This window comes from Dermacentor albipictus, chromosome 6 (assembly GCF_038994185.2).
Source record: "Dermacentor albipictus isolate Rhodes 1998 colony chromosome 6, USDA_Dalb.pri_finalv2, whole genome shotgun sequence".
Taxonomy (NCBI): Eukaryota; Metazoa; Arthropoda; class Arachnida; order Ixodida; family Ixodidae; genus Dermacentor; species Dermacentor albipictus.
The window spans coordinates 4,290,137-4,312,589 of record NC_091826.1 but is presented as its reverse complement, the minus strand read 5'-3'; the positions used below and the strand labels follow the sequence as shown (position 1 = coordinate 4,312,589).

Below are 22,453 nucleotides of genomic sequence, written 5' to 3'. Positions count from 1 at the left end.
TATGTAGTGTTACTCTCAATATATAGTAGCCTATCCTGGCCTACACATGTTAAAGAAGTTAGTTCTACAGTTGTGAAGCTGTGTTTTTTTAGTAGAAAACTAAGCAAGGCATCAAGTAAGCCTAGGTTCAAGTGTTCCAAAGAACTGGAAAATGCCAACATTATACTAAACTACAAAAAGGGAGACGTTAAAGAACTGAAAAATTATAGGCCCATTAGCTTACTTTCAGGATTGTATAAAATATTCACCAAGATAATCTCCAACAGAATAAGGTCTACACTGGACTTTAGTCAACCAAGGGAACAGGCAGGTTTCAGAAAGGGATACTCTATAATGGATCACATCCATGTCATCAACAGGTAATTAAGAAATCTGCAATGTACAATCAACCTGTTTATATCGCTTTCATAGATTATGAAAAGGCATTTGATTCGGTAGAGATATCAGCAGTCATAGAGGCATTATGGAGTGCAGGAAGCGTACGTGAATATCTTGGAAAATATCTACAAATATTCCACAGCTACCCTGGTTCTCGACAAGAAAAGTAGAAAGATACCTATAAAGAAAGGGGTCAAACAAGGACAGACAATCTCTCCAATGCTATTCACTGCATGCTCGGAAGAAGTGTTCAAGCTAATAAACTGGGAAGGCTTAGGAGTGAGGAGCAACAGTGAATATCTCGGCAACTTCAGTTTGCTGATGACATTGTCCTGTTCAGCAACCCTGGGCACGAATTACAACAAATGAATAAGGTCCTTAAAAAGAAAGTGTAAGAGTGGGGTTGAAGATTAATATGCAGAAGACAGACAGTGATCAAGAGCCAGGCCAGAGAACAAAAGCTCAGGATTACCAGTCAGCTTCTAGAGTCTGAAGGAGTATGTTTACCAAGATCAATTACTCACAGGAGACCCTGATCATGAGAAAGAAATTTACAGAATAATAAAAATGGGTTGAAGTGCATATGGCAGACAGTCAGATCCTAACTGGAAGCTTACCACTATCTTTGAAAAGAAAGGTGCACAATCAGTGCATCCTGCCGGTGCTAACACATGAGGCGGAAACTGGGAGCTTCAAAAACAGGCCCGAGAACAAGTTATGGACCGTGCAAACAGCGATGGATTGAAAAGTATTAAGCATATTGTTAAGATACAGGAAGAGAGCAGTGTGGATCAGAAAGCAAATGGAGATAGCTGATATTCTAATTGACATTAAGAGAAAAATAAATGGAGTTGGGTAGGCCATGTAATGCGTAGGATAGGTAACCCATGGACAGAATGGGTGCTAAGAGAAGGGAAGCACAGTTGAGGATGGCATAAGATTAGGTGGGCTGATAAAATTGGGAGATTTGTAGGCACAAGTTGGAATCGTTTGGTGCACGATAGAGGTAATTCGAGATCGCAAGAAGAGGCCTTCGTCCTGCAGTGGACATCATAAAATAGGCTGATTATTATTGTTGTTGTTGTTGTTGTTATTTCACCGGGCCCTGCCGCCGTGTTATTTGGGATATCTTTTCTCTGTTTCCTTTTTTTCCAGTAAAGGATTTCTACACTAAATTTTGATCTCTCAGGCTTCTCTTGTTGCTGGATCTGTTTGAGTCCTAACTACGCTTTCTTTCATGACGAAGTTATCACTAATAATATCTCTGATGTACCGCAGCCCATCGTCTCCTTCAGTGTTACCATCTTAATCTCTTACAGCTGCGTACAGCTTCATCCCTTACTTATATTTTCTCATTCTTGTGATTTTTTTACTTGAGTTATCTAGTACTCACAGAGATAGTCATAGATGGCAGCAAGCCAGTGTAACCTTCCAGGCCTGCATGAAAAAAATTTTTGCAAAGGCAAGTTTGTTGAAGAACAGCTTCTTTCCACTTAGTATTTCCAATTGGAATGCACTTCCTCAAACTATTTTTCATGCCACTCACTTTAACAAAGAACTTAAAAAATAATTATTGCAATAGTCTGCAATTGTATTGTGTAGCATATGTCACCTATTGTCATTCTCTCTCTCCCTCTGTTTTCCTTGTAATTTTAATTTTAATCTTTTCTTTTGTTCACCAGAAGTATGTATTCCTTGTATGATTCTTATTTGAGCTCATTCTGTTCAGTCTAATATCTTGTTTTGGCATTGTTATTGTGTGGTTTTGGTTAAGGAACATACTCCTACTACATTGTGCACTTTATGGTACAGGTACCCTGGTTTTTTCTTTATTCATTCACTCCTGCTTGGGCCTGCTGTATTATTTATTTCTAGCAGGGGTGTCTGCGTCAGCAGGCATTTTGTGTGTTGCGACACCATAAACCCGAGCACACGAGGGTTGGACCCTCCCGCGCGTAGCCCTGTTTGGGGACAGGGGGATCCTGGGGGCTGAGCGGATGCTGGGCCTTTGGACCTTTAAGGCCCCCCCCCGGAGGAGGAAAGACACCTCGTCGGCCTCTGCTTCACATAGACGGCACCTCCAAACTGACCCACCTGGAGGAAATTGGCATTCACCTTTTCCTTTCCCCTTCTTCAATCTTTTTGCTTTCTCTCTCACTGTTCCTTCTTTCCTTTCTTCTTATCACCCATGAACATGAACCCATGAACATGACAAAAACCATGAACATGACAAGCAAGCTATTTTCTTCAGCGCGCAGGTGCGCACCCTTTCTGTCACACCTTCCCTCTCCCCTTATCTTTTCTTTATATTTCCGAGCGTGAATAAACCCGGCGTTCTTCGGCTGGAACGACTGTCCCGTTCACTACGGGAGGGGCGTTGCCTCCACCCGTCAACCATCGCAACAGTGGCGACGAGAACCCCCACGGATACGCAACAGCGACCGGGCACCAGCCACGACACGAAGACGCCCATCAGCCCAGCCGCGACCATGGCCCTCAAGCTTCCGGATTTCATAGAGGACACAGATAAGTGGAACGCATATCTTGTAAAAGTCGACGCTTACTTTGAAGCAAACGAGGTTACAGACGACGCCAAGAAGAGAGCCTTGTTGGTTGCGGTGTTAGGATCTAGGACCGTGGAAATTCTTTGCGGTAGAGTAGCACCTAGAAAACCGAGCTCGCTAAGCTATGAAGAAGTCGTTTCAAGCTTGAATGAGCACTATGATCCATCTCCTAACGAGATATCGGAAAGTTTCAAGTTCTTTCATCGAAGCCAACAAGAAGGAGAGTCTATGCAGGCGTTTATCGTAGAGATTCGTCAAATAGCCCATAACTGCAATTTCTCTTCGATGTTGCAGCGAATGCTGAGGGATTGCATCGTTTGCGGAGTGCGGTCGAAAAACTTGCAGAAACAGCTACTAGCAAAGAAGGATTTGACTCTTGCGGAAGCCGAAGCACTTGCTCTAGCAGCAGAAAGCGCAGAGCTAGGTTCGCAACAAATAAACAGTCAAGGTGACGCCATCGATGGGCTCAACTTTCAGCGGAAAGGAGAACCCGCAATATCAAGGAATGAACCGAGTATGTCAGTGCAACAATGTAGCTGCTGTGGCAGACAAGGGCATCAAGCCATTGCGTGCTCGCTGCGAAGGCGCTGGTGTTACAAGTGCGGGCGACAAGGTCACTTGGGGAGAGTATGCTCACGAACAGTCCCGGCCCATCGAACCTTGGCGATAACCGAATGTTCAGCTGAAATTGAAGACAGTGGCAGCAATGCATTGCAAATATGGTCAGTAAAAAGTAATGAATGTCTGGTTCCGCCCATACACAAACTTGTCACGTGGAATGGAATTCCGCTGAAAATTATAATCGACACCGGTTCGCCTGTCTGCGTGGTGCCTAAAGCAATATACGAAGCTCATCGTCATAAGTGGCCACCGTTTTGTGAGGCTGCGCTAACCCTTTCATGTTACCTTGGAAAGCTACCAGTGCTGGGCGTTCTGCAAATGCAAGCTTCCTATAAGTCTGCGACAGTTGACTGCAATCTCGTACTGTTGAACTGCGAAGGCCCTAGCCTTTGTGGCCGTGACTTACTGCAGAAACTGGAAATAAAAGGGGCGCCGCTTCTTCAGATTACGTCGCAGTCAACCGAAGTGAAGCTGGAGAGCCAAGGAGCAGTACCCGTCATGGAGCAGTACGCTGACCTTTTCACAGAGGGCTTGGGACTCATCAAGGGGCCACGCGCACGGCTGCATATAAAGGACGGAGCAACACCAAGGTTCTGCAAGGCAAGAAACGTTCCGTTCGCTCTGTTAGACAAGGTCTCCGCCGAGTTAGACTGACTCGTGGCCGTAGGCATTATCTCGCCTGTTTACTATGCAGAATGGGCCACCCCGGTGGTTCCCGTATTGAAAATCGATGGGACAGTTCGCATCTGTGGAGATTTTAAAGTAACACTGAACACAGTTTGTGAAATGGAAAGGTATCCTCTACCCGTAGTAGACGACATTTTCGCTACGCTTCGCGGGGGACAGCAGTTCAGCATCTTGGATTTACGCTATGCCTACAACCAAATTCTTCTAGACGAAGATTCGCGTAAATTAGCCGTTATAAATTCACACAAGGGCCTCTTCTGGTATAATCGACTGCCATTTGGAATCCCTTCTGCACCTGCGATTTTTCAAAGAACGGTTGAGTACGTTCTGCAAGGTCTTCCAGGGGTTCAAGCATACTTAGATGATGTCTTAATAGCAGATGTGAAGGATCAGCCAAATACGAATCTGCAAACAGTCCTGCAGCGTTTCAGGGAATACGGCATCAAGCTCCAGGTAGAGAAGTGCCGACTCGGCGAACCGTCCGTTACGTATCTAGGACATAGAATTGATGCCGCAGGGCTGCACCCGTCAGAGAAGAACATCGAGGCAATTAAGCTGGCTCCGACTCCTCGAAACGTTACGGAGCTTCGGTCTTTTTTGGGCATGCTCACTTTTTATAACAAATTCTTGCCTAATCTGTCCACGCTCCTCAGCCCCTTATACCGACCTCTAGAAAAGAAATCGAAATGGTCTTGGGAAGGGCCTGAGGATGAGGCATTCCGGAAGGCTAAAGCCATTTTGTGTTCCGCTCCGGTGCTGACTCACGTCGACTCCGCAAAAGAGCTATTTTTGGAGGCTGATGTGTCACCCTATGGCGTGGGAGCGGCTTTATTCCATCGCATTGCAGGATAGTATCAGCCCCTAGGATTCCGATCTCGGACGCTCACTGCCGCAGAAAAGAATTACTCGCAGATCGAGCGTGAGGCATTAGCACTCGTCTACGGTGTCACGAGGTTCCAAGAGTATCTGCTGGGCAGGCAATTCACACTAATAACTGACGCCAGCCATTGTTAGGTCTCCTAAGAGCGGACAGGCAAATGCCGGTTATGGCCGCTGCCCGCATTCAGCGATGGGCAATCATACTCGGGGCCTACCGATATCGATTGCAACATAAGCCTGGAAAATTCATGTGCAATGTCGATGCTCTGAGTCGCCTGCCTCAACCGTTACAGGACGAAGCGGACCAGGAGGATGAGGCCCAAATTGTACTGACCCCGGACCAGTGGGATCAGCCTGCCATGCCGTTAAAGGAACTCAAAGCACTCACCATCGCTGATGAGGTACTCTCACAGGTACGCAAGTACACACTGGAAGGTTGGCCGCGCAGTTTCGACATGGAAACGAAAGAGATGGCAGACTTCTACAAAAAGCGGCATGAGCTGTCTGTTACTGAAGAAGTGCTCTACTGGGGTCATCGCCTTGTAGTGCCGACAAATGCGCGAGGGAAACTGCTAAAGCTACTACATGCAGCCCACCAAGACGTGTCCGCTGTGAAGGCGAAAGCCAGGTCTTTATTTTGGTGGCCCGGCTTAGACCACGACATTGAGCGCATTGCAGCGACCTGCCACAACTGCGTGCAAACGTTACCGATGCCTCAGGCGAAAAAACCAGTAAGTTGGCCTGATACACACGAAAGGTGGTCGCGCTTGCATATCAACTATGCGGGACCAATCAAAGGGAAAATGATTCTGGTAGTCGTCGACTCACATACAAAGTGGATTGAGGCGGTTCCCATGTCGCAGGCTAACGCTCACAGCACCATTAATGCCCTCAGGACAATATTTAGCTGTTTCAGTATACCGCGCACGGTCATGTCAGACAACGAGACGCCATTCACAGCATGGGAGTTTGGGCAGTTTATGAAGCGAAATGGAATAGTGCATATTCGGGCACCCCCCTATCACCCCCAGAGTAATAGCCTAGCCGAGCGAGCCGTGCGCACCGTCAAAGAAGGCTTGAAGAAGATAGGAGGCAGTTGCATCATAACGTCGTTGCCCCGGCTGTTGTGCATTTATCGAAACACACCACACCAAGGAGGCCCTTCTCCTTCAGAGATGCTATTAGGTTACTGGTTGCGCACAAGACTGGACATGTCTTTTCCTCCCAGAGCCTGCCCTGCTAAAGCTGTGAATAACTCGAGCTGGAACTTTGCACCGGGAGACTATGTGTACGTGCGAGATTACGGCGTCGGCGATAAGTGGGCCCCAGGCACTGTGGAAGCTACTTCCGGCGCTCGCCTCCTCGATGTTAAGACTGCGGACGGGTTTGCCGCCGCCACTTGGATCAAGTTCGTAAGAGGACCACAGAATAGACCCCAGCAGCCGTCGACCAGTCGAGGCTTCCTACAACGGGTTCCCCTGTATTAAAGGAACCATGGACCTCTGAAACACCTGAGAAAATACCAGAAGCGCAACCTCAGGAGCTACGTCGCTCCACACGATCAAAGAAACCTGTCGTGCATTTTGGTTACTAAGGGTGAAGAAATGCGGTAACCCATCAACATGACAAGCAAGCTATTTCCTTCAGTGCGCATGTGCGCACTCTTTCTGTCACACCTTCCCTCTCCCCTTATCTTTTCTTTATATTTCCGAGCGTGAATAAACCCGGCGTTCTTCGGCTGGAACGACTGTCTCGTTCACTATGGGAGGGGCGTTGCCTCCACCCGTCAACCATCGCAACAATTTCTAGCAGGGGTGTCTGCGTCAGCAGGCATTTTGTGTGTTGCGACACCACAAACCCGAGCACACGAGGGTTGAACCGTCCCGCGCATAGCCCTGTTTGGGGAAAGGGGGCTCCTGGGGGTTGAGCAGATGCTGGGCCTTTGGACCTTTAAGGCCCCCCGGAGGAGGAAAGACACCTCGTCGGCCTCTGCTTCACATAGATGGCACCTCCAAACTGACCCACTTGGAGGAAATTGGCATTCACCTTTTCCTCTCCCCTTCTTCAATCTTTTTGCTTTCTCTCTCACTGTTCCTTCTTTCCTTTCTTATCACTTCCTCTCACTTTAACAATTAAGACCTATAGTTGTGGGTTCGAGTGCCTTAACACCGAAGGTCGTGTGTTTGACGCCTACCAAAGGTTGTGGATTCAAGTGCTTTAATTACTGCTATCTTAATAAAATGTGCCTTTATTAGCACCAAAGTTTGAGGGTTCGACTCCCACCAAAGTTCATAGGTTTGAGTACCTTAATTAACTATATCCTAATTAACTGTGCCTTAATTAACATTGCCTAAATTAACACCAAAGATCGTGGGTTCGACTCCCATCAATTTTGGTGCCATAGCGCCGAACAGTCAATTTTTTGACCCATGAGCTATTTAAGGCTTTTGTCTTAATAAAAAACTGGAATGGGCATGCAGTAGTGTGACATAATTCCTTTATATGCAAGTCCTTCAGACATGGAAGGTCACCTGTTTTGCATCTTATGGCAAGTACATGGCCGCATAGTGCAAACGTAGGTCAGCCACTGTTGTAGCAGCAGCGTGGCACGGCTTGGCAGCTCTGCTCCTTGTGCACTCATTACTGTCTGGCACATCAACTTGTTGAATTATTACAAATGCCGTCAGTGGCAGTACTATTCTTAAGGTATAAAGATAGGTATGGAGTATACTTGGAAAGTGCCACAAGTTTCCTATTATGATTACAACTTCCATGGCCCGTACAGGGTTGTTAGGTGTATGTATGTCACCATTTTCACCACAATTTGAATGATGGTTTATAAATGTTGAAGCACAGGGAACAAGCCAGTGTACAACGGATTCTTCTGCCTTCTCTAGATGCTGTTTAACAGGGACTATATAAACATTTTGTGCAGGTTAAGGTTCGGAAAGCTGACCTAGGCCTGGACATTCCTGAGCTTGAGCGTGCAGCGAAGCTTGCCATTGCAGAAGCAGCTGTTGAGGAGACCACAGCTTCCAACAGCATCAGAGCAGCCATGCAGGCACTGTGCATCTCCAATCCTCTGGCTTCAACGTGTGAAGGCACTGCTTCAAGTGCCAATAACATCATTGCTGAACCGGAGAGTCGGCATAGAGATGATGATAATGATAGCACCAGCAGCGACAACAGCTCATGGAGTGATGGGGAAAGTGACTCATCAGACTCAACAAGTGATTCGAGCTCAGATTCAGAACTGGACTCGGATGATGACGAAATTGCTGCAGCTGGCATGAGTCATCGTGGTGACAGTGTGTCTGTGACCTCCAACAGTGATTCTGACAGTGATGACTCTGATGGGAGCAGCTCAGGAGCAGAAGGTGTTGACCAGTGCCTGCTGTTTGTCAAAGATGCTGAACCTGAGAAGCACCGCTAATGATTTCCACCTGAGAAACACTGAGTGCCTAATTCAGTTGTCTGCCTGTGAATTTGCGAAGCCTCTCGCTGATTGCCCTGTGGCTCTTTCTCTCCTCAGGACAGTGCTTTGCATGTTGAGGGGGGCTGTGGGGTGTGGTGCTGAGGAGCTTGGGTACAGCCACATTAAGGAGTACTTACTGCACTCTGTCGGCCTGCATAAGCATGGAGTGATATCCTCAGCCACCTGACACTTGGAAGCACACTAGTTGTTAAACTGTAGGCTGTGGTGTCTTGTAGAGAATCCACTGTGTGAGGAAACATTGTGTTGGCCCTGCGCCCACTTGGAGAACCAGAACGCTCAGTGGCATGCATAAGTGCAGTGGGTTGCCCTTGAATGTTACTCCTCACAGAGCATTTTGACTGACGGCCGCCCTTTTTTCTGCTTAAGCTGCTGAATAGCCACTGTGCAGCCAGATGATGGCAGGAAATGATTACGCGCACCGTGAAGATGATCGGAAGAAGTAGAAGCACAACTTATAGGGCAATAGGGTGTGCACTGTGCTTACATACACAGAAGCATGGAAGTAGTTTGTTTTCTGTAAACTTAAAATGAAACAGCGCATAACAATTCAGACTAAGCACTGATCATGAACAGAATGTGTGAGGGCATTGAATATGCCATGGTTAGGTAAGACTGCAACACAGGGAGGAGCTGGGTAGAGTGATGACAGCATTCATTGTGCCCTAGCCAGCCAGTATTCACTTATGATCCTGTTTTGCTGACCCAAGCAATTTCTACTCTCAAACATAGCTTGCATGAAGTACACTTGCTCGTTAACACACTTGCCAGTAATTGAAAAGCCCTAACCTTTACATTAGTGAGTATCTAAGCATTGTTAAGGAGCTGTGCAAGCCCAGTCTTATGTTTCTTTGCACTGGAGCATTGCTTTACATCAGTCCTGCTGAATGTAGCTTAGCACATAATGAGGTTCAAGCTAGCAGTAGCATTTGCGAGATGCAAAAGTTCGCGTGAGAATGCCTAATAAAAAATATAATAATAAAAAAAGTGCACTTGTACTGTGCATGTCATGCCTGAGAATAAGGAGCAGGGTGTGTGCCAAGGACTATCTGGTTACATATTTCAGCTGAGGTGAGTTGCTAGTGCAACATAGATCACCCTGTGCCCTCACTCCTGTGCCTATGTTTGAGCAAAAGTACCTGTCATGTTGTCTTTTTGAAACCTTTGTGCCATTGCAGGGCTTTCCTCATTCAAGGCACCTGCTCGTCTGCCCTGAATTTTAATCTGTGACTAGATGTTAAAACAAGCTTTCTGAATGCCTCAAAACAGGCATTCATAACCATAGATGATCTGTGCGTGACAGGATCGCTTGTTTTACGGTGTATTTGTCAAATGTGCATTTTGATGTGTGTATTGTAAGTGAGAATTCAACATGCATGTCTGTAATGCCCTCATACCTTACTTAACGAAGTTGCATCCACCACAAAAATACCTTCAATATATTTGTTATTATAAGCATACACAGTGATACCAGCAAAAAAAGAAAAAGAAAAAAGAAGTATTACAATCGGGTCGATGCAAAGCAGGAGGAGGAGGAGGAGGAACTTTATTATTGCAGAAACCGTTGCGCGGTTTATTCCTGGGTGGTTCCCTCTGACAGGGCTCCACTGGCGATCGCGGCTCGCCATGCCTGGTCGAGGGTCGCCACTTGGTTTCCCAGGTCCAGTTTGGAGAGTGTCACCTCCCAAGACCACGTAGTGAGTGTGTGTGTAGTGACTCGTGGCAAAATTGCCTTGCCCGGATGGTCGGTACATTCGTGTGTTATGTGCATGAGTGTCGCTGTGTGGTTGCTGCACCAGGGACATGTCCAGGACTTATAACGTAAACGTAAACATGATGCCTCTAAAAACTCTGCAAATGGTCTCCTGTGAATTGGTCTCCTGGCATCTTCTCAAGATATGTGGCACACGAACAATGCTAAATTACAAATGCACTTTGTACCATCATTAATATGCAACTGTGGGATGGTTGTGATCACATGGGATTAGGACATTGGCTTTCTGGCTCTTGGCCAGCCATGCAATTGGCTAGAACATGTGTGCACATCTAGAATATGCCACCTCAAGTTGCTCTTACTGAGTGTTTAACATTTTTGCTGCCAGAATACATTTTCTGATTACGAGCAGTAAAACAGTGCTAAACAACAGAACAAAGAGAGGGACACAGACAACAGTGCTGACTAACAACCAAGTGTCTTTATTCTTTCAGTCAGCATATATTCACTCCGCCGCTATCTCAATGCACAGAATCAACAGAATTCAACAGCAGGGGAGAAAAATGCAATGAATATCGCATTAATTGCATTTTTCTCCCCTGTGCATGCTGAATTCTGTTGATTCTATGCTTTGAGATAGTTGCGGAGTATATATATTCTGACTGAAAGAATAAAGACACTTGGTTGTTAGTCGGCGCTTTTGTCTGTGTCCTTCTCCTCGTCCTGTTGTTTAGCGCTGTTTCACTGCTCGTAATCATGAACTAACCAGCCCAAATGCGTACTCTTCTACATTTTCTGAGCTGCAAGAGAACAACAATTCACTTCTTTCCAACATATATGCAGTCAAATAGCTATAAAATGAAGCTTGGGACCTCTAAAGTCCTTTGTTTTATAGGTCACTTGGTTGCAAAGATCATAGACTTTATTTTTTATTCAAGATGTCCAAGAAGCCTTTTGCACACTTTGTGCGATAGAGTAATATGAATGCAGAGTGCCTTGTTCATCTGCTGCATGCTCTTCATCATCACTGCTTCCCATCCATGTCTTGCACTGAGTTCCCCGGTGTTTGTTTCTACCGCTAGTTCTACAGATAACTTAAGCTCGCTATCCTTAGTGTCACTGCCACGCTGGAGCATGAAGATAGTTGTGCCAGGTTTTCTTTTCTTTTTTTGCTGGCAGCCCAGTTAGCGCTGCTCCTCCAAGTTTATTACTCTTTGGTTTGCTGGGCTTTTGCAACAGCGGAGTCTGGACCCTCTCTCACAGTTGTGGCGTCGACTGGCACTTCACTATGTGCACCACAGCCCAGTGGTGGACGTGGAGGGCATTGGCCATGCCACTGCACGCGTTCGTTGAAAAGCAGGAAATTAGCCATTGAGGATGCCTACATTTTTTTGTACTTGCCAATTCATTGTAGTTGTCATTGACAATGCCTATGAAAATTGGAACCTCGCAAGGACATATGGAGTCTTCTGTTATACAGCTCATTTTGTTGTAGAGGTGTTTGACTGTAGTCTCGGATTTTGGCTTCGTTATAGCACTAGAATAGTCATTGAAATAAAGAAAGATTTACTTTGTTATCTTTAATCATTCATTATATCGAGGTTCTCCTGTATTGGAACAGCTGTCTATGGGCATCTATGCCTAATGGCTAGAACGTGTTCATACAGACCGCCTAGAATGCTTAAACGAACTCTTTGAAAGCAGGACTGTATTTTTGGTGCTTCCCAAAGGGAGGGCAGTATGAATGATAGCTGCAGACCCAAATGCATGGCCCTCTTGTGCCGCTAGCATTTTGCCTCTAGGCAGCTGAAAGTTAAATGACTCAGCCTTCTCCTTTGTCATAAATGACTCAGCGTAACTCGTAGGGCACTTTTCAGTTTGTGTATTGATGTGCGATATGATAGCATTCCTGCTATGTAGGGGTACAGCATATCTATTTGACGGGCCTCATGGCAAGGGCTCTCTGGCTGTTCAACACTTATCATCCTGGTCAGACCTTGATTAGCAACAACTGACTCAGCATTTTTTTCTCACTTCAGTGTCAAGAGTAAACATTGAAACCAAAGATATTGCATTTCTTTTTCTTAGTGCAACTCTTAAATGCCGCAACTCTACATACATTACTGATAACTTTTGTACAGCTATTCCTTCATCTTTACACTCTGACTATTTTCATATGAAGGGGCACTGCCGTGGTGAATGTGCTGCATGACAGTGGCATGTGAGCCCCTTAATAGTGTTGTGAGGGGAAGGCACCTTGCTAACATGATGCCGCATGTGGCACTCCTTGGGTCGCAACAAATGCATGGCACTATTTGCCATCATCACTAGAGCACATGCATTTCCTTCTGTTGAGTCCATTTTCCACACGAGGTTGCACACACTTTGTAGATTAGCATAGTTACCTGGGCTGGTTGGGTACACAGTTTATCTTGATGCAATGGTGTGAAAGAGAATAGGACACGAAGACGAATGAAATGGCACTTGTATATATTTCATGTGTCTTCATGTCATCGTCTTTCTCATGCCATTGCATCAAGATTAACCGTAAAGATAGAGTAGCACCAACAAACTTTTCATGTGTTCATTGTGTGCGGATGTCTCATGGTAAACCACATTCACGAAAATCAGGATTGAAGAGAATTCTTGTCTTCATTGTTAAAAGCTGCAATTGTGGCTACTATCAGCTGTGGTTTCCTTAATGGCCTTCTGTGTGAATGCCATGCTTTCTCAAAAATCCGGGCCCGAAATTCAGGTTGAAACTAGGGCACTGTTAATCCTGTCAACAGTGATGTTTCCACCTGCCCTGTGAGTTGCCCAAGTGCATTCTGCTGCATGTAATGATGAGGATATTTTGTTAACCCTTTGACGGTTTTAGCCGTACATGTACGGCGGCCATTTTCTGTCCCGCAAGGTCTTCGCCGTACGGGTACGGTTTCGACCCTCCGTTTGAAATTTCGCGCCGTAATGACGATGCACGCTTACTGGGAGGTGCTGCCACCTCTTAGGTCTTACAAGAAGCATTTGAAATTTGTGCTACCTTCTTGGGGAGATAAACAGAACTGACTTCAAGCTTCAGCGCGTCGCGCAGACTGCGGCCACACCCCTTTTGCGGTTTCGGTTTCGCCGCGTGATCGCAACGGAGGCGCGCGAAACGTCATTTTTCTCTTTGTCGGCACTCTCTTGCAAATGCTGTGGAAGTTGATTTCTATCTTGATTGGCGCTGCTCTTAGCTTGTTTATAACCGCCGCTCGCGAGGTATTCTCGCTCTCAGCGGCAACGCGCTTTCGCCGTTTCGGTTACGCCGCAACGGAGGCGCGCGAAACGTGAATTTTATCTTTGCCAGCACGCTATCGCAGGGGCGGAGGAAGTTGATTTCTATCTTGATTGGCACGGCTCTTAGCTCGTTTATCACCGCCGCTCATGAGGTATTCTCGCTCTCTGCGGCTGCGCGGAGACCCGTGTTTCAAGGAGTACCACACTCTAAAATACTATTGAACATATTGCAGTTCTGAGTGATGCCGACACCAAAATACTGTTCCCTAATTTTTTTTACTATTTATTCCCGACTTTATACATCTTGTACATTCAATATCCGCAATAAAATAATTTGACCACCCGGGAAGGTTTTCTTCAAAATAATTCGACCCTCAAAGGGTTAAATTGTTGGAGCAAGGGTTCTGGTATGTAAAGTTCACATCAAGAGCATCATGTGACACCACGCAGAGCTTTCATAAACACGTAGGATACTATATAATATTATAAATGTGAACCTTTGTCACTCAGCAGCTTACCAGAATCTCTGTGTTCATTCAGGGTTTGTGAGAATTTCATGATTCCACAAAGGCCTCGTAATCGTATTATTACATTGTGCGCTTATATTTCTGCATATAATTTTGCTTTGGAATGAATCACTTACAGTGGCAGTGGTACATATTGGAGTGTTTATATATATAATCTGTGGTTCATCGTCTGTGATCAATACAAAGATTTGTTCTTAGGCCTTGGATTTTGTCCTCGCTGCATTTAAGTGAAGCTGTGTTACTGCTTTCAGGTCACTGGTGCCTTTTCTATATCACCTGCCCTAGCTGCCATTTACATAGGTAGTTTTGTTTATGGCTCAAAGGCACAGGAGCTATGCCTGGGCATTGGTATACTGTATTTGTGTCTATTTATTGTATTCTGTTGATATATTTTCTACCATGTGATGCATTAATTTTTATTTTGCTTGTGTTGGAGATCCCATATAACAGACGTTTTCTTAGAAGCCACTTTGTAGCTAGTTGTGTGCAGTCCACCACCTTAGCACTTTGGCTCTTTGTTTTGCGGAACTGTTACAGTGATGGTATGTAAAACAAGCCAATATGCTATGAACAGCATTTAAACACATAAAATTATGCAATATATTGTTACAGAAGGACGAAAGAAGAGAGGAAGAAGAAAATCACGGGACAGCGGCTGCTGCATGTTGGTGGTCAGCCATCTTAACTACTCTTGACTCATTTTGTATATATATTGAAAATACAACATTCTATACTCCCAACATCCTCGTAACATATTGGTAAGAGGTGCGGGGTACCACGGCTGGAAACGGAGTTCCGCAGTGCACGTCGCATCACCATCTGCACCATGAATGACGGTGAGCACTTGGGATCAACATCATTGCCGCCTCCTACGTCACCGTTGCATGCTACGTCGTTGTCACCTTCAGTTGTTGTTGTGCAACCCAAGGATCCTGGAACATTGTGCAGGACCGATGGTGCCGACGTTGAAGAGTGGGCGGCCATGTACGAATGCGTGAGTGGAATCAGCAGATGGGACCCTACGCTTATGCTAGCTAACCTGTTGTTGTACCTAAGAGGCATTGCGAAGGGGCGGTACGAAAACCACGAACAGGAGCTTACCAGCTGGGATCAATGCAAAGAGAAATTGACAGAGTTGTTTGACAAACCAGCTGGCCGTTAAATTGCCGCAAAGCAGGAACTGGCCTCCCGTGCCCAATCCCCCACGGAGTCCTGTCTCGTACATCCAGGATGTGCTGGCACTTTGTCGTAAAGCCGATCACGATATGACAGAAGCTGAGAAGGTCGGGCACGCGCTTTAGGGCATTGCTGATGACGTGTTTAATCTGCTCATGTGCAAAAGCTTCTCTACAGTTGATGCAATCATTAAAGAGTGCCGACAATTCGAGCAGGCCAAAAGCCAATGCGTCTTGCAACCATTCGCCAGACTTCCCAATACTGCCGCAATGTCGACGTGTGAAGATCAACCCGCACAGCAGCATGCGTCGCCATCAGAGGACGGGGTGCGAATCATTAGACATGAACTGGATGCGATGGTGCCTGTAGCTTTCTGTTCGCGTAGCCCTGATGCTGCCACATTTTCAGTTCCCCTCATACAAGCCATCGTTTTCCAGGAACTTGAAAGCATTGGTTTACATTATGTGTGCGCCAATCCCAAAGTTAACGAACGCCCTTCTACTATTTTTGCTCTATCCCAATGCTTCTCTCCACGTTATCGCAACCCAACCGAGTGAAGAACTGCGGATGACCAGCCTATATGTTTCACCTGTTTGCTGCATTGGCCATGTCGCCAGATACTGTTGCAACTCCTGGCCCTCAACACCTCGCACGCCAACCAACCTGAGCCATTTTGATGGAAATGCCCGCAATGTTTCGCTTACCGCTGAGTCTAACAGCGCTGACAACTTTGCTAGGAACACATGGTACAGCCGCTCACCATTGCCGCCGCGGACACCAGTCTTGTTCACCGCTAATACGTCGCCCGTCTTCCTGTATGCCGCAGCCACATCGCCTTTCGTCGCTTGTGGCTTTCGGCCGCACCCTTTTGGAAAACTAAGAAATCCAGCCCTCAGAGGAGGTGCTGCATTGCCTACTACTGCAGCAAATGTTCTGTCTGTGCTCACAGAGAGTAGTGTAATTGACGTCAAAATAGACGACGTACCTGTCCAAGCACTCGTCGACACTGGAGCCCACGTTTCTGTGATGAGTGACAGCCTACGTAGACATTTAAAGAAGGTAATCACCCGAGCAGCTGCCCGAGTGCTTCCTGTGGCCGATGACAGCATGTTGGTAGTACTTGGAATGTGTGCTGGCCGCCCTACTTCTGTTCTCTTTGCTGTGATTGACAACTGCCCTCATGATGTTATCCTTGGATTGGATTTTTTATCCATTCATTCTGCTCTCATCGAGTGCGTGACCGGTGTTCTTCAGTTGGAACTGCCTCAACTCTCCGATGCTCCGAACACTGCCCCACCGCACTTGTGCTTGCTTCACGATGTGCGTCTGTCACCTGAGGCAGTTACTTATGTCACTTTGACCGCCCAGCCACAGGTTCCTGACGGTGAATATGTGCTTCACCCCATCATCGACGTGCTTTTGAACCGGAGCGTTGCTCTTCCGCATACGCTGGTGACAATTACTAATAACGGCGTCGTTCTTCCGCTTCTCAATTTTAGCATGTACCCTCAAGTGCTTCCAGCTGGCATGTTCTTGGCCAGCGTTTCTAATACTTCCGAATTTGACATTGAAAGTCTGAATGCCGAGAGTGGTTTCTTAGCGACAATGGCAGCTCACAGCTCTGGTTCCCAAACAGATGACTTTGCGAAGATGATTGCACCTGACCTCACCTCTGCACAGGCCACGGACATACGTCTCCTGCTTGAATCGTACAGTAAGATCTTTGATTTCGGCGACAGGCCTTTAGGTCAAACATCTGTTGTTCACAACCGTATAAACACTGGAGACTTGAATCCTATTCGTTGGCGTTCCTATCGTGTATTGCATGCTGAACGTCGAGTCATCCAATCTGAAGTGGACAAAATGCTCCACAAAGGGGTCATCAAGCCATCAGCAAGCCTTTGGGCTTCGCCTGTCATCCTTGTGAAAAAGAAAGATGATACCTGGCGTTACTGCATCGATTATCGCCACTTAAACAAGATCACGCGAAAAGACGTCTACCCACTACCACGCATCGATGACGCCTTGGACTGCTTGCACAGAGCTAAATACTTCTGATCCATCAATCTTCGATCGGGCCACTGGCAGATTTCAGTTGATAAAATGGACCGCGAGAAGATGGCCTTCATCATGCCAGATGGCTTATATCAGTTCAAAGTCATGCCCTTTGGCCTATGCAATGCTCCTGCGACATTTGAACATATGATGGACTCTCTTCTGCAAGGCTACAAATGGACCACCTGTCTCTGTTACCTTGACGACGTTATTGTTCTTTCTTCCACGTTCAGCAGCCACCTTACCCGACTCGCTGCCGTTCTTGCTGTCTTCTGGAAAGCCGGCCTCCAACTGAACTCCACGAAGTGTCAATTCGGACACCGTCAGATTCCCGTGTTGGGACACCTGGTTGACGCATCCGGTGTTCAACCAGACCCGGAAAAAGTTCGCGCCATACGCAGTTTCCCTGTGCCACGTTCTGCTTCTGACGTGCGCTGCTTGGTCGGCCTGTGTTCTTACTTTCGCCATTTCGTCAAAAACTTCGCCAACGTTGCTCAGCCCATGACAGGTCTTCTAAAGAACATGCCATTCTCATGGGGCCCAGAGTAGGCTCACGCGTTCGTCGCTCTCATTGGATTTCTGAGCAACCCTCCCATACTTGCCCGCTTTGCTCCATCTGCACCGACCGAAGTCCACACTTATGCAAGCGGCCATGGCATCGGTGCTGTTCTCGCCCAACAACAGAATGGTACCGAGTGCGTGATAGCTTACACCAGCTGCCTGCTGTCACCTGCTGAGATAAATTACTCCATCACCGAGCGGTAGTGCTTGGCTTTAGTTTGGGCTGTCACCAAGTTCCGGCACATTTGGACGGCCGCACGTTTTCGGTCGTTGCAGATTACTACGCACTCTGCTGGCTGTCTTCCCTCCGGGACTCGACAGGACGGCTTGGTCGCTGGGTTATGCGGCTCCAGGAATTTTAGTTTGTTGTCAATTACAAGTCTGGACGTCTGCACAAGGATGTTGAGTGCCTCTCTCGTCACCCCGTGGATCCCCCTGGTCTTGCTACTCATGATCCGGTGGCCTGCGTGATGGCTTTTACTGACATGACCGACATGCGCGCAGCACAACAACGCAACGAATCCTTGCAGTCCATCATTGCCGGAGTGCAATCTGGCAGCACTGACGGCACGTGCCGCATGTTTGTGCTGCACGACAGTATCCTCTACCACCGCAGCATCAACCCTGGTGGCCCTGAGTTACTCCTTGTTCTTCCTCGTCATCTGCAATCCATCGCTCTCGAATAACTTCACAATGCACCTACGGTGGGACACCTTGGCGTCTTGTGTACATGTCACCGCCTATGTTGCCGGTTCTTCTGGCCGAGTCTCTACTGCTCCATGCGCCGTTATGTTGCGACTTGTGAATTGTGTCGGCACCGGAAGAAACCTCGCCTGCCACCTGTTGGACGACTTCATCTAATTGAAGTTCCCTCTGAACCGTTCTTTCGCGTAGGCCTTGACCTGCTCGGCCCTTTTCCGATGACGATTAGAGGGAATAAGTGGATCGCCGTTGCTACTGATTACATGACACACTACACGATAACAAAGGCGTTGCCGACTAGTTGCGCAACAAACGTCGCCGATTTTCTCCTCCTTGACATCATTCTCCACCACGATGCACCTCGACAGTTACTTACATACCGCGGCCGCTCGTTCTTGTATTGAGTTGTCGACGACCTCCTTCGCTCTTGTGCCAGTGAGCACAAGCTGTCCACTGCCTACCACCCACAAAGAAACAGTCTTATGGAACGTTTCATCCGAAGAATCACAGAGATGCTGTCGATGTACGTCTCCAACGATCACCGTGACTGGGATGCCACGCTGGCCTGCGTGACGTTCACGTATAACTCATCCCGACATGACACCACAGGATATTCACACTTTTATCTTTAGCATGGTTGTGACCCCACTTTGCCGTTTGACATCATCCTCCCTTCTGTGCCATGTGTTGCAACTGAGTACACTCATGAAGTCATTGATCGCGCTCACATGTCACGTCAAGTCACCTGATCTCGTTTATTAGCCTCGCAGCATATACAAAAAGAGTGTTAGGACCGATGCCATCGCTGTGTTAAGTTCGCGCCAGTTGCCTGGGTGCTCCTTTGGCCACCATGTCGTTGGGTTGGCCTCTCGCTTCTCTCTCGCTACAAAGGGCCTTATTAAGTCCTGCGTCAAGTTAACAACGTAAATTATGAGATTTCACCACTACAGTTTGATGCATCCTCAAGTCCGACACCTGTTGACGGCGTCCACGTTTTGCGGCTGAAGCCATGCTTTGCTTGCAATTCTTCGCCTACCATGCGCCAAGACGGCACTTCTCCACCTGGTGGTCTTGTTATGAAAGGATGAAAGAAGAGAGCAAGAAGATCGTGGAATGCTTGCTGCTGCGTGTTGATGGTCAGCCATCTTAACTACTCTAATTTTGTATATATATTGCAAATACAATCTTCTTTACTCCCAACATCCTCGTAACAATATTAAAAGGCTTGTAAGTACCTAGTATATCTCAGTCCATAAATACTGCCTAAGATTCTGTGATTAGATTGTTTCATATAGCTTTCACTGGGTTTTTCTGATTGGCATGAATTCCTTGCCTAGGGCTCTGCACTTCAATCTACCCAGTGAACAGTGGCCAACACATGAACAACATGAGCATGTGATCATCTTTCAGGTGTTTAGTAAATTGAAGTTTGTGAACCCAGCAGCATGCCACATCCTGCACTTGTTGCATATATAGTGTGATTGCATGTAGTGCGGTTTTACATTGGCAGTACTGACCTGGTGCTGCAGAATTTTTGTGGAAGAATAGCTACACATTGTTTCAGCAATAACCTGTATGATCATTTCATGATGATCCTGTATGTGTGCATCTGTCGTTAGGTTTCATTTGTTGTCACCCCTTCCAATATAGGCATCTTTCCGATTTCATGTTTACATAAATCAGGTAAGTGACAAACTCTGCTGAGGTATGTGCTTTACCTGCATGGCAGTGATCTTTGTATCCTGAAAATAGCTTCAATACAATTAGGGAATTGAAATCAATTTATTAATGCCACTTTGTTACTTCAAGGCTGCCTTACCACTGACATTCTTGCTATGAATGCAATGCAGTGCCAAGAGTGCCATCAGCTTCCTTGGTATAAATAGTATAAGTATACGTGTAATATAGACGCTGTACCACCTTACTCAAATATTTTTTTTAGCTAGGGCACTTTAGAAAGGGCTCAACTTAAGTCAAGACCGCTCTAGCAGTCGCAGATGTGCTACAATTCTTACCACTATGAGACAACTTGGTCAGTCAGTATCTGTAATGTGTATGGCACACAGTGGTTCTACTTGCGCTAACTTCACTCGTGCTGAAAATTTATTTGGCCCCAGGTAACGAGCTGCGTACAGTTTTGCTTTGTGCCCTTGGCTGTGTTATTCAACACCTTTAACTTGTGCCATCCTAGTGTCTCACGAGCAGGATTGACTTCAAATGTATTGAAGTCAGTCCTCGTTAAATAATACTTAGACCATCATCCAGGCCTGAAAACGTTGACTTGCAACCAGGACAGTCTTCTGCAGTGTTTGCATTCCACCTTCATCGACAAGCTTGGGAAAGTCCACTGGCAACACAATTTAGTGACCGCCAGAGTGTGCATTTAGTACAGCAAGTAGCTGTAAGCACAATGCTATTGCTATTCCCAACTACTTTCTCAGACGAGCTACAAAGAACATGCTCAATACGCCTGGGGGGTAGTGTATGCCAATGATTTTCATCCCAAAGGCAGAAGATGTCTTTTTATGTGACCTTAACGAGGAAGAAGGGCAACCATTTGCTAACAAAAGATGTCGAGGCAGCCCACTTAGGTTATGCAGTTGCAAACTCTGCATAGTGTTGCCAAATGATAATCATTGAGCACATGTAAAAGGCTGCTTCTGGGCAATGATCTTTTCTAAAACTGGATAGTGAAACCCTCACCTTCAGTCATGACAAACAAAAGAATGTGTGCTTTCTTTGTGAAAGAAGCAGTTATGCCATCTATCACCAAGCAGACAAAATTGTAGCAAAACCATATGTCGCTGGTCACTATCGATAAAGTAAAAGGATATTTTAAAGCTTTCTGTGCCCACCATTCCATGGTTTTGCCCAAGTCCATTGGTCGCTGGCTGGATTCTTGCAGAGTAAAACACAAAGAAAACACGCGTTCAGTGGCTGGATTCAAACCTCGGCCCTCTAGTGCAGCATGCCAATGCTGCGACTCCTGGGCCACAATAGCTCAGCGTGTACTTGTCTCGGGCCTACACCAACTAGCTCTTTGTTACAATTGCCACTTGTTGAGGATTACTGTTGAGGATTACTGTTGAGGATTATTTCCATACTGACACATAGCCACAATGGGAAATCGGCTACGAAGCGTGTAAATTATGGTGGTGATGATCTCCATACATTGACGCATATCCCTGCGGGGTTCGGCCAAGTGGGAGATGCATATTGTGCCAAAGCCAACAATTTTGAGATGATTGCCACGTGTTGATTATGATTTACATACTATGGTACGCGCCCACAACAAGGAATCAGTCTGAAAGCGATGTTAATTATAGCGATGATGATTTCCATACAATGGCATATACAAGGTATATATTGTGCCAAGGCCAACCAGTTATTTGAAATGGCTGCTGCATGTTGATAACGATTTCCGTACGATGGTACATACCAACAACGGAGAACTGGTCAGAAAAGGCCTTGTACGTTTAAAGTAAGAAAAAAAATGAAGAAACATTTGTCACATTGCTTAGCATGGCTACACAAGAAGAGCACATGCATGCACCAGTTTCCATTATGACAAAGATGCAGGAATTAAATGTGCAAATTTATTGCATTAGATAAACTGCTGCATGAAACCTTCATATAGATTTGAACGTGCGTGTTGGATCTGCATTTTTTACAGACAGCCACGCAGGTAACACATTTATTATTTGATTTCTTCTGTATTCCTCTTGTCAGATCACCATCTTCATAAAAAAAGATTATGAACTAAGATAATAAAACGTTCCCACCCTTTTTTGCACTTTGCGAGTTGTCGTAGTGGCACTCC

The 22,453-nt window shown here is 46.3% G+C and overlaps 1 protein-coding gene across 1 annotated transcript in view; it reads left to right on the top strand.

Annotated features, from left to right (window-relative positions):
* The window catches only part of LOC135921800 (protein SHQ1 homolog), a 132,575-nt gene extending 122,493 nt beyond the window's left edge, over positions 1-10,082 (top strand). Inside the window, exon 14 of the mRNA XM_065456121.1 lies at positions 8,065-10,082. Within this exon, the coding sequence (XP_065312193.1) occupies positions 8,065-8,562 (498 nt within the window). The 3' untranslated portion in view covers positions 8,563-10,082. The remainder of the gene's footprint in view (positions 1-8,064) is intronic.
* The last annotated feature ends 12,371 nt before the right edge of the window (positions 10,083-22,453 follow it).